At 42.0% G+C, this 12,557-nt stretch overlaps 1 protein-coding gene across 1 annotated transcript; it reads left to right on the top strand.

The window, feature by feature from the left end:
* The first annotated feature begins 6,603 nt into the window (after positions 1 to 6,603).
* LOC130457330 (osteoclast-associated immunoglobulin-like receptor) lies at positions 6,604 to 10,919 on the top strand. The gene is made up of 4 exons (XM_056817989.1): positions 6,604 to 7,960; positions 8,331 to 8,618; positions 9,492 to 9,773; positions 10,173 to 10,919. The coding sequence occupies exons 1-4, from the start codon at positions 7,942 to 7,944 to the stop codon at positions 10,295 to 10,297; spliced, it is 714 nt and encodes a 237-aa protein (XP_056673967.1). The 5' UTR covers positions 6,604 to 7,941; the 3' UTR covers positions 10,298 to 10,919.
* The last annotated feature ends 1,638 nt before the right edge of the window (positions 10,920 to 12,557 follow it).

The following is a 12,557-nucleotide window of genomic DNA, read 5'->3' as shown; positions in this document are numbered from 1 at the left end:
ACTAAAAATGGAGAGGATCACAGAGGTTAACTAGATAATTCTGATTACATAAAATTAAAAAGACTTTGCATAAATAAGATTGATGCAGATAAAAATAAATTGGGAAAGAGGTTAACTAAGGGAAAATGTTCATATCAATTTTTCTAGTTGCTCTCATTTCCAAAATATATAAGGAATTTATTTAAATTCATAAAGTTAAGCACCATCTTCAACTGATAGTCAAAGTATATGAATGAGTAGTTTTTTTTTTCTTTTAAAACCCTTACCTTCTGTCTTAGAGTCAATACTGTGTATTGGCTCCAAGGCAGAAAGAGTGGTAAGGGCTAGGCAATGGGGGTCAAGTGACTTGCCCAGGGTCACACAACTGGGAAGTGTCTGAGGCCAGTGAGTAGTTTTTAAAGGAAGAAATCCAAGCTATCAATGGTCCTGAAAAAAATGCTCCAAATTATTAATTAGAGAAATTAAATTTAAAGCACCTCTATGGTTCCACTGCACATTCATCTATCTAATTGACAGGGTTGATAAAAAAGTGCTAAAAGTTGGAAGGGTTGAAACAAAGAAAGCATGTGAATTACTGCTAATGCTGCTATATGTTATATAGTCACTCTGGAAAGCCATTGAAACTACTGTTTAGAAAATAAACTTTGCTTTAGCAACATTACACCTAGGCTCATAGTTTAAAGCAGTGATGGCAAACCTATGGCACATGTGCCAAAAGGATACTCAGAACTTTCTCTGTGGGCACACCTATAGCCACTGGCCAGAGTTGGTTATTAGAAAGCCAAAGGGTCTGGGGCTGAGCTGATCCCCTCCCCCTCTCCATGCACTTGAGGACATTCCTCACTTCACCCACCTCTGCCTAGCAGCCAATGGGATCCCTTCCCTGTCTGAAATAAGGGGGTAGAGTGGGAGAGGTGGGGTGGGGAATAGGGCTGGGCACTTAGTCTCTGGGGAGGTGGGGCCTGGCCCACCATCTCCTAAAAGTTCTCCATCACTGCCCTAAAGAGTTCAAATAAAGAGGAAAAGATCCTATCTGCACAAAATATTTGTAACAACTGTTTGTCTTATCAGGAATCAAAATCAATTCCCCATCAATTGAGGAATGACAAAGTAATTATGGCATGTTAATATAATGGACTATTTTATTCTAATCACAATATATTATTACATACATATATAGGTGATTGCAAAATAATTATAATATAGTAAAATACATTTATGGTGTATAGAAAAACTTAGGTCTGAGTAGGTGAGCTAATTCAATAGTCACACAGTGAGGTGGAAGAAAAGGAATTAGACTCCAGGAGTCCTGGATACCAGCCCAGAAACCTTGTCTTTTTAACAGACTGTCTGTCTCAGCCAGGACCTTTCTTGTTATTTTAGTTTGATCCTTTTTTAAACCACCAGCCAAACAAGGAAGCAGAACCGAGATTCATGGGGTGGGGGTGGGGGTGGGGGGGAAGGGTGGCGTTTCTACCCACACATTCCCCCCAACCAATGGGACTTCGAGATGTTGAAACGTCACCGGTTACTGCCCCATTAGGTTAGGGAAGATTCCTATTCTAGGAAAAAGAAACTCATGTTTTCCCTTAAAGCTGGGACTTCCCAGTCTGTGGCCAAGTCCCGTGATCATAGCCTGATCTGAAAACCCCGGCGCCTTGGAATTTTCTTTGCCCTGTGCGGGAGGAGGCAGGGATCCGATGGAAACTGCCAAGAAAGGGTGCTTAAACCTTTTTTGGTGTCATTATGGCAGTCTGATGACGACCTTCTGGGAATAATGTTTTTAAATGCACAAATAAAATACAAAGGATTACAAAGAACATTCATTATATGTAAAGATGTGACTCCCCACCCCACCCCAGCCAAGTTCACGGACTCCCTGAAATCCATCCACAGAGCCCGGGGGTCTTGGACTTGAGGTTAAAAGAATCCTCGCTTAAAAAGAATGATAGATAAGCACCCCAGAACCCCTCCCGGGTTCCTAACCACCAGCGTCCTTCATTGAGGAATGTTATTTATCTGCAAGCGCCAACCCCGCTTTTTGAACAATCCTTACAATCCTGGCCCTAGTCCACTTTTGGAGATCGAGCCCCGGCGGCCCGGGGCGTGGTCTGGGAAAAGGCTCCAGCGCCCTCAGAGGAATGGAGGACGATCTGGAAGCCAAGGGACGGGGTAGAGGCTTCCGCGTCTTCGGGCTGAGGTGAACCCTTTCCCCAGGATCCATCGTGGGGGTGAGGTTGAGGGACAGGGATGAAGACTCTTCATTAGGCAGGAAAAATTCAGGCTTACGGATCCTTGGTCCTCACTTTCCCGGAGTTCAATGGCCGAGTGCCTTCAGGGACGCAATTTACAAATCAAGCAATTCTGTCCAGGATGTGCGTTAGCTCTGAAGTCGAGAATACCGGTTCCCCCCTGAGATTTCCTTAGACTTTCTAGAAAAGACCTCCTGCCGCTTTCCTCTCTTCGCCCCATCTTTGGGTTTCCCTTTATTTCCTGGCCCTACGTCACCCCCAGAATCACGGCTTGTTTTAGAGGCTCAGAGAGAGGACTGTGCCCTGGGCTTTCCTCCCCAAAGAGCTTCACCCCTTTGTAGCCTTTTCGTTGAGAGGAGGGAGCTTTCCAGTTAACTGGAGGCAGGAGGTGGAGCGGAGCTGAAAGTCTTCCAGCTAAGGACTTTATGGAACTTCACTCCCTAGAGGAAGCAACGTTTTGAATTATTGATCCTTCTTGTCCTATGCCAAGGGAAGACCAGGACTAAAGAACTCAGTCAGCCCCGCACTGAATCTTGACAAGTTTAAAGACTATATTCGCAGATAATTGTTTGAACTTGGTTCCCTCTGCTGGTCAAAGAAAGTCCTGTTTGGACTCCTTGTTCAAAGTTCTTAAAAACACACACACACAGAACCTTCTGTCTTAAAATTTGTATATTATTAGTTCCAAAGTAGTAGAGCAGAAAGGGTTAGGTAAATGGAATAAGGAGGCATGCCCACGGACATACAGGTAGGGAGTGCCTGAGGCCACATTTGAACTCAGAACCTCTGCTCTTCAGGCCTGAATCTCTATCCACCAAACCACCCCAAAAGTCTGGTCTTTGAAAGGGAATTATTGGACCTTTGCTTCCAGAGGCAGAAGGAAAAGTACCAGTGGTGAGATCAAAGAATGCTCCATTTCTTATTTCTTATGCATTCATCTTGTTTGTACAGAAGCTTTGGTTTCATACAATAACAATGATCAATTTTATCTTTCATAATTGCAAGGAGATCATCTTTGTTTCAAAGACCGGCTTAGGGGTTAAGAATTCACCTCCTGGGGGCAGCTGGGTAACTCAGTGGTTTGGGAGCCAGGTCCAGAGATGGGAGGTCCTGGCCTTAGACACTTCCCAGCTGTGTGACCCTGGGCAAGTCACTTAACCCCCATGTCCTAGCCTTTACTACTCTTCTGCCTTGTGTGAAAATTTATAACTACAGAGAGACTTGCAAGCAATGGAGGCTTGAAGATCTGTAAACCAGGAAGATTCCCAAGGAGAATGTGACCAGGTGGAAGGTAGTATGAACAAGCTGGCACAAACTATTTTTACTACTTCTTTTTCTTTCTTGAAACTCTTAGGAAGAAAGTTGACAGAGAGACTTATTTTGTAGTTTCTGGCTCCTGGTTTCAACTTGAGGACTTGGGTTAGCTCTGAAGATCCTTTAAAATTATTAGCAATATTCCCTTAAGAGACAATTCAACTCTACTTTCTTAATATTGAATTTATAATAGATTAGGGAAACCCCAAATTTCCCTTTCTCCTATCCCCATTCCTTTGCCCTTCTTCTTTAAAAATAAATCCCTGTTTTCAGTACTATAGAGTGAGATTTAGTCTGTTAAAACTTGCAGTTAACTTATCATCTCTGAATCACTGTTGAAACCAACAGAAGGAAACAGGAAGTGGGTGTGGGGAGGAGAGTTGAGAATTCAGTCTCTCCTGAATCTTATTTCTTAGAGTTATTGTTCCAGTTTTCTCTTTACCTTAAATACCCTAGTAATTGAGCCTCTAATACACTTGGAACCAATACAGGGTATTAATTCCAAGATGGAAGGTAAGGGCTTAAAAAAAAAAAAAAGAATTCACCTTCTACCCAGGTCTTTGAAACAATGATGATCTCTTCCAAACTGAAAAGGGAAAAAAAAAGAAATGATATCAACTATTCAGGTTTGTGTCCATTTTGAACTTATTATGGATTATGGTATAAGCCATTGGATTGAGACTGATTTCTGATAGACTGCTGACCACTTTCCCCAGTACTTATCAAATCTGGAGTTCACTCCTAGATAATTTATGTTTTTAGGTTGATCAAACATTGAAACATTGAGCCCTTGCCCTCAGGGAGTTTACATTCTAAATGAAGAAACAACATATACCATCAATGGCATGTTATCAAATTTGTGTATGACCACATAAGCTGGAAGGAATAATTAACACCATGAAGGGCAGATTTAGAATTCAAAAATGTCTTGACTGGATTAAAAAAAAATTTAGAAAAATTTTCAGAAGCAAAAGATGAGGAGGTCAAGCTTGATATCAGTTTGTCTGAATCGATATCTGGAGGTCTAACTTACAACTTAATGTGTGAAAGGGCAGCTGGAAAAGCTAATATAAATGTAGGCTGTGCCCACAGTGACATAGCTTCAGGGAGAGGGTGGGGATGGTTCTGTTGGGCTCTGCCCTGGACAGACTGCATGAGTCTTACTAACAAAGACCACATACCTCGTAAAGCACTGTCTTTATTTAACCCAAAGATTTTATTTTAACTTTATCTAATGATAAAGCAGGGGGTCTCCAACAGGAGTCCTTTAAGATCTTGCTACTAAGGAACAGGAGATTATAGAAGCAACATACAAGTAATCTAGTTGAGACTCATGTCAGTAAGACTGGTGGGTCCCTCCTATGTTGGCTCATTCTTACCTCCCAAAGCACAGCAGTGAAATCATCCTTAAGATTTCACTGATCCAGGGAGTTTTGCTTCATTCCAATAGGATGTGAGTGAGTGAGAGTGTGTGTGTGTGTGTGTGTGTGTGTGTGTGTGTGTGTGTGTGTGTGTGTTTTGAAGGCCTATGTAAGGTTTCTTAGCCATTTTTCAGAAAGGCCTTAAAATAATCTTGAATGTCTGACAGAGGCCAACACTTGAATCTGGTGTTATCTTTATTTCTACCTTATCTAGCTGGGAAATAGCTAACTGATGAAATTAGTGGGTTTCTTCTGAGTAGAATAGAGAGAAAGGGTAGCTGAGAATTTAATGCCAGTAGCATTGTTAAGAATCTTTAAGGGTCAGCTATGTTGAGGTTAGCATTTTAGGTCCCCTTCTGCCCTTTCCTGAAGCCATTATCCCCCCCTCCTCGTGCCCTTCTTGTTGTTTTTTAACCTGTGCTGTTGTGAGCTTTTGGTGTTGTGTTCTTTTGTGAGGGTGAATTTGTTTTTTGTTGTTTTTGGTGGGGGGGGGGGTGACAGGTAATTCTGTAATGTTTGCTTTTTTTCGTTACTGTGAAATTAAGGTGTTGTTTTGTTGTTGTTTATAACTAAATGTTATCTCTCTCGTTTGAGAATAAATTCCGAACAATCAAAAAAAAAAAAGATTTCACTGATCCATTAATACATTGCTGGTGAAGTTGTGAATTGTTCCAACCATTCTGGAGGGAAATTTGGAACTATGCCCAAAGGAAGCTAAAAGACTGTCTGCCCTTTGATCTAGCCATAGCACTGCTGGGTTTATACCCCAAAGAGATAATAAGGAAAAAGACCTGTACAAGAATATTCATAGCTGCACTCTTTGTGGTGGCAAAAAATTGAAAAAGGAGGGGATGCACTTCTATTGGGGAATGGCTGAACAAATTGTGGTATATGTTGGTGATGGAATACTATTGTGCTCAAAGAAATAATAAAGCGGAGGAATTCCATGGGAACTGGAACAAACTCCAAGAATTGATGCAGAGTGAGAGGAGCAGAACCTGGAGAACATTGTACACAGAGACTGATACACTGTGGTACAATTGAATGTAATGGACTTCTTTACTAGCAGGAATGAAATGATACAGCAGTAATCGGAGGGACATATGAAAAAGAACACTATCCACATCCAGAGGAAGAATTGTGGGAAAAGAGACACAGAAGAAAAACAACTGCTTGATCACATGGGTCAATGGGGATATGACTGGGAAAGTAGACTCTAAAAGATCCCCGTAGTGCAAATATTAATAATATGGAAATAGGTCTTGATCAATGACACATGTTAAACCCAGTAAAATTGCACATCAGATATGGGAAGGGAGGGAGGGGAGAGAAAGAACATGAATCTTGTAACCATAGAAAAATAATCTAAATTAATTAATTAATTAAATTGTTTTTCCCAAAAAAAGACTTTACTGATCCAGAGGACTAAGGCTGGAACAGCTGCTTTACCTTCTTGGGCATCTAATAGTAATTGGTCTCTCAGACTTGACAAAATTCCCACTGACATTAGAGTTCCCATACCTGTCTAAGTAGGTGTGTATGAATTTGAAAGTAGCCCACTGTTCCAAAGCTGGGCTTCTGCTGACTATTTCCATGCTGTTTTTGAGTTAATTCTTCTATTATGTTCTACAAGTGTCTCCTATTGCAATCCTGAACCTTATGCCATGGTCCAGAGCACATAGGAGATTTTTCTTTTGGGTCCTAGCAGCAAAACTAAAAGCATGATATAGAAATTAAAAAGAACAATGGAGGTTTGTCATCTTGAAACATTTCCTTGATATTGTTGCTTCCCCAGAGTGGAAAGGTTTCCCCAGGAAATAGATTTCCCCCATTGAAGGTCTTCAGATAAAGACTAGATTGACCTTTTTCTTGTTATAGAGAGAGATATTTTTCCAATCTCTTTAATGGACCAGATTGGCTTTTTCCCTTTTTTTTTTGAAAATAATTAATTAATTTAGAATAATTTTCTATGGTTACAAGATTCATATTCTTCCCCTTCCCTCCCCCATCCCTTCCCATAGCTGATGCGCAATTCCACTTGGTTTTACATGTCATTGATCAAGACCTAATAGACCAGATTAAAGGGCCATAGTTGTCCCTTCCAACTCTGAAATGTTGTGATTCTTCCCCTATCTTGTCTCTGTATCTCTGTGGATCCTGGACTAAGTCTCTCCCCACCTTTCTGGGGCTGAGGTTCCTCCTTTTAAAAAGGAAGATGGGATGATCTCTAATCTCCCAGGAATTTAGCACCTAGGAAAACAGGGCCAGGCCATGTCTCTGTATTTCCAATGGCTCATTTCCTGAGGAACTGGAAAGAAGGAATCATCAAAGGTCCTGTCCCTGCCTATCCTTCTATCCTTCAGCCATTTCCAGCTATCGAACATGATCCTGGTCTCCTCTCTTCTGCTACTGAGCCTCTGTGAGTCCATCTAGCCCTCCTCCTTATCCCCCACTCTCCCTTCCACTCCTTACCAGTGATTGAAGGAAGCAGGAACTAGGATAGTTGAGTGCCCAATAAAAGAACTGGGGGAGGGGGGTGGGGCAAGCTGTGTAGCTCAGTGGATTGAGAGCCAGACCTAGAGACAGGAGGTCTTAGGTTGAAATCTGGCCTCAGTCACTTCCCAGCTGTGTGACCCTGGGCAAGTCACTTAACCCCCATTGCCTAGCCCTTACTGCTCTTCTGCCTTGGAACCAATACACAGTGTTGATTCCAAGATGTAAGGTAAGGGTTTTAAAAAAATAAAAAATAAAAGAGCTGGGAAGATGGGCTTCTGGGACTTTGGGGAAGCATAGGCTGAGGGACAGACATCTACATCCATGAAAGAGTCTCAAGTTATGAGATGGACACTTAGATCATTCAGTGGTTAGGGACTGTCTCATTGAGGGTTCAATTTGACTGAAGGCAAATTGGAAGCTGACCTCCACTCACTTTCATTGTAGGGCGTTTGGGTCACATGGCTGGCACACCACCTGGTGAGTAACTGCATCGATTCCCTACTCTTCCTCCAATCTATCCCCTATTTCCCTTCGAATCCTTGCAGTCTTCAGTCACTAATATCTTCTAGGGACCAGGCATCAGCTTGTCCTTGGATCCTGTCCCCCATTTCTTGCCCTTATCCTGTTGTAATCTATCCTTACTCCCTCTCCCTTGACCAGTCCCTAAGAATCACAGAAGGAATGCAAAGGAGACATAGAGACCATTAATTCTAATTCACCCACCCTCGACTTTACAGATGGAAAAATGGAGGTGTAAAGACCTCACCTCACTCCAAATCCAAGCTTCCTGAGCCTTAAGGCACTGGCATTTACTGAAAGTATTCACTCAAATTCTTCTCTTTCCTAGGAAAAGATTTTTACCCCAAACCCACTCTCAGTGCTAAACCTGGGCCTGTATTGGCCCCAGGGGGAAACTTAACTTTGTGGTGCCAAGTGCCAGTTCCAGCCACAAGATTCATCTTGAACAAAGTGGGAGAGGTCCAACCAGTCCAGATTCAGGAATCCTCGGAGTTTGGAGCTGAGTTCCTCTTTGAAAGGGTGACCCCCACTCATGGAGGCAGTTATAGCTGCTGCTACCAGACTTCTTATAACGTATGGTCTCAGCCAAGTGACTCCGTGGAAGTGTGGGTGACAGGTGAGGCTGGGGAATGGGAGAGAAGATGCATGAAACCTAGTAAGAGTACAAAGGTAGGTGGAGGGAGAGGAAATGATCAAACCTTAAAGAACCCGTGTAAATGGTCACCTCTCTTATTCTGCCATAAAAAAGTGAGCCAAATGTGAAGGATTGTGTCCATTCTGAGCTGGGGGCATTCATAGGAGGGGTAGAGCTGCCTGGGGATCAGGAGACTCAAATTTCAGTCCCGATATGGGCACGAGCGTGGATATGGACAAGGCAAGTTATGTCCAGAAAGGAATGACTGGAATAGGAATGTAAACCAACTCATAGGAGAAGCAGTCGAAGGTGTGGGAGAAATTTAGGATACAAAAGAGGTCCGTGGTGGCAGAGGGTGACAAATGGTTGCTGTTTCTCAGTATTGTAAAGGGGTACTATGGGAAAGGGGGGATTCTTATCCAAAGGAGCACCTGTCACAGCTTAGCACTTGAAAGTGTTAGAACCTAGAGATGGGGCCCAACTATGTCATCTGTTTAATGGGTAAATTGAGTCTTTAAAAAACAGTAAGACAATCAAAGTATCAGAGTCTAAGATAGAGACATACATGGAATAATAGTCACAAATGTTCAAGATGGAAGGGACTTAGAGATCCAGTCTAACTCCCTCATTTTACTGATGAGGAAATTGAGTCCCAAAAGAAGGAAAGACATTTACCTGAGGGGACACAGTAGGTCAAGCAGAACTGAACCAGCATCTTCTGAGGCTCTTTCTATCACTTCATATTGGGACTAGACAGAAAATCGATCTGGGGGCACTGGGGGCAGAACTGGAGGGCTAGAGGGCCAGAGGGGCAAGAATAGAGGGGAACCTAAGCTTTTCCTCTTCCTTCTACAGACATGTTACCAAAGCCCTGGCTCATAGCAATGCCAGGACCCGTGGTGGTACCAGGCACCAATGTGAGCCTGCGCTGCCATGGCCCACTAGGGGGGATGAGCTTTGCTCTTTATCGTGTGGGCTTCCCAGGGCCCCTACAGTACCTCAGTTCCGCCCAGCCTTGGGCTGACTTTTCCCTTCAGGACTTCATGGCTCCTGGAACCTACAGCTGTTACTACCATACACCTTTTGCTCCATACATCTTGTCTAAGAGGAGTGACCCTTTGATCATCAGCTGGTCAGGTGAGGGGACCCAGGAAGTTGAATGCCATCTCTCTAACCCTTTCACAAAGTCTAGTATCCTGTCCCATAGACTTCTCAGGGACCTTAATATATCCCATTCCCTGGCCTTGGGCTTTTTATTTTTGGAATCTAGGCATCTTATCCTTACATCTCCTTTAGCCAGGTATCCTACTACACAATTCTTTTGGGAATGTGTCATCCTTTCTAGCTCCCAATGCTTTTTGAATATCCAGGCATTCTTCTCTTAAAAAAAAAAAATTAAACCGAGCTAAGAATCCATCTTGTCCTTACCTCAGACTATGCCCCCTCAGAGATTCATGTAGTCATTCTCCCAGTTTCCCCAATACTCCTGAAGTTCTACTCATCAATGGATCTGGGTAATCCTTTCTGCCCTTTCAGGTTCCACTCCCCAGGATTATACTACAGGCAACCTCATTCGAATGGGCCTGGCTGGACTGGTCCTCCTCACCCTGGGGACACTGGTGTTTCTAGACTGGAACAGAGGAAGGGGCTGCCAAGACTGAACCTAGAGGTCCCCTTGAGCAACAGAGTTAAAGTAAAGACACTGGGTCTTGAGATGTGGAATGGGGTGACATGACCTGGAGATATGAGGGTTCTTTGGAGAAGGATGAAAAGGTATTGTGGGAAAGCTTGATGGGTTTAACTTGTATTATTGGGACTAGAAGCTAAAGTAATGGAATGGAATGGAATGGGCCTCTGCTGTTGGACTTAGAGGTTGGGATAAAGGATGGAAAAATTTGCAAACTTTTCCATCCTTTATCATAAGGTGTGATAAGTTCCTGACAGTCACATGCTACATTATTACAATTAAACATCCACATTTATGTCCATATTGTATTTTGAATATTCAAAGTTATATATGTATTTATATATCTACTTTTTGTGCATTCTATGATCTAGTAATTTTCTTTCTGCAAGCAGAGGTTTAAAAGCATGATATATGTGTATATATATGCATATATATATACATTTTAAAACAAACTATATATCTATCATGAGTGAATGACCAAACAATGACAATTCTCTAAAGCTATCTATCTGTGGGTTTTAAAATTAGTAATCAATAACTAAGTATTATATTTTATAAAGTTTTATTAATAATAACTAAAACAAAAGAACTACCTGACTTCAGCCTGATTGCAGGTTCAAAAGAGAGAATGAGGGAGGAGTTACAGCCACTTAAATACAATCATGAATAATGTGGGGATACAGGAAAATGGGGAATATTAAGGAACTTCTGGGGGATGAAATCCAAAGGCTCAAAATCTCCATTTATACATATCTATCTATCTATCTATCTATCTATCTATCTATCTATCTATCTATCTATCTGTAACAAGTTCACATTTTGGGACCAAATAGAATAATCCAATACCTTAATCACTTAAAATCTTAAACATAGTAATAACCAGTGTATATGAACTAGATATGAACTCTGACTGTTTTGTTCAAAATCCAAGGTTCTTTCTACTATATTGTGTGGCCAGAGGGAATATAGCAAATGCTAAACTACCTTCCCTTCTTTGCCCTCCCTTCCCCAACTTGTACCCACCCACTCGATCAAGTTATAGATTCTACTATTTCTCTCTCTCTCTCTCCCTCTCTCTCTCTCTCTCTCTCTCTCTCTCTCTCTCTCTCTCTCTCTCTCTCTCTCTCTCTCTCTCTCTCTCTCTCTCTCTCTTTCTCTGTCTCTCTCTCTCTCTACCTCTCTCTCTCGTCCTCTCTCTCCATCTTTGTGTGTGTTGCTGAATTTCTAAAACTGTTCCTTTTGAGCCCCCTGATAACATATTTCCTGTTACAAATTAGTTGCCTACCTCAATTAGCTCTTAATAAGAGGCATTTACTCAAAAGGAAAAGCAAGAACAATAATTGTACAACACTATTCCCAGAAACCGGGGATGCAAGATGCTACCAGTGCACACAAGTTTGTGGGTGACAGTGAACACAAACTGACATTACCATGGTAATAAACCATTTGTGTAGAGAATCCATGCATCCAGAGAAACTAACAACTCCGGAAGTGCAGGATTTGATAATCTTTTACGTTCTTGGGATCATTCTTCACCAAGGTCACTGATAGGGATGGTGGCTATGCAGTCCTCTTCTTGTGATACTGTTTGCCCTTCTATGAACCTCTCTTTCATTCCTCTCGGATGCTACATTAGGCTAAGTTTCCTTCCAAAAGGGCAGATCTCACAGGAAAGCTGCCACAGTGTCTTCCTTCATCATACATCCCTTATACATTATTGCTAAAAGTGTCCACAACTTGGCATGTGAACTAATAATGAATTTATGCAATTTTGAAAAGGGGAAAGGCATACTTGGTTCTTTGAGTAATTGCCAGGAAAGACCATGATGGCAAAGGGAAGTGAGGCTTCAATTGCATTTTAATAAGGCACAGAGGGCATAGGGACAAATGGAACCAAAAGTACAGAAACAAGTGGTAAGAAGGGAATGTAGATGCAGATGTTGGACTGAGGGATAGAGTGATGAAGGAAGATAATCCTTACCAGGAAGAGGATGAGGCATTGGGAAAGGCACTGAAAATCAATCCTATATCCATGGATTAGACTTTAGAGCACTTGGCAGCATGGACACAGATAGAGAAGGAGGAGTGCTTGGGAGTCCAGTTTGAAGTCTCATTTTATAGGATTTTTGAAGGAAGAGACTAATCTTATCTGTGCCACCTTGGGGTTAGTTAATTAACATATACTAATCATTGTTTAAAGAAAAAATCTTGATTAGGGCTTTGCCCTAATAAAT

The sequence above is a fragment of the Monodelphis domestica genome, chromosome 2, assembly GCF_027887165.1.
Source record: "Monodelphis domestica isolate mMonDom1 chromosome 2, mMonDom1.pri, whole genome shotgun sequence".
Taxonomy (NCBI): domain Eukaryota; kingdom Metazoa; phylum Chordata; class Mammalia; order Didelphimorphia; family Didelphidae; genus Monodelphis; species Monodelphis domestica.
The sequence above is the reverse complement of the archived record's forward strand: the minus strand, read 5'-3'. Positions and strand labels throughout refer to the sequence as shown.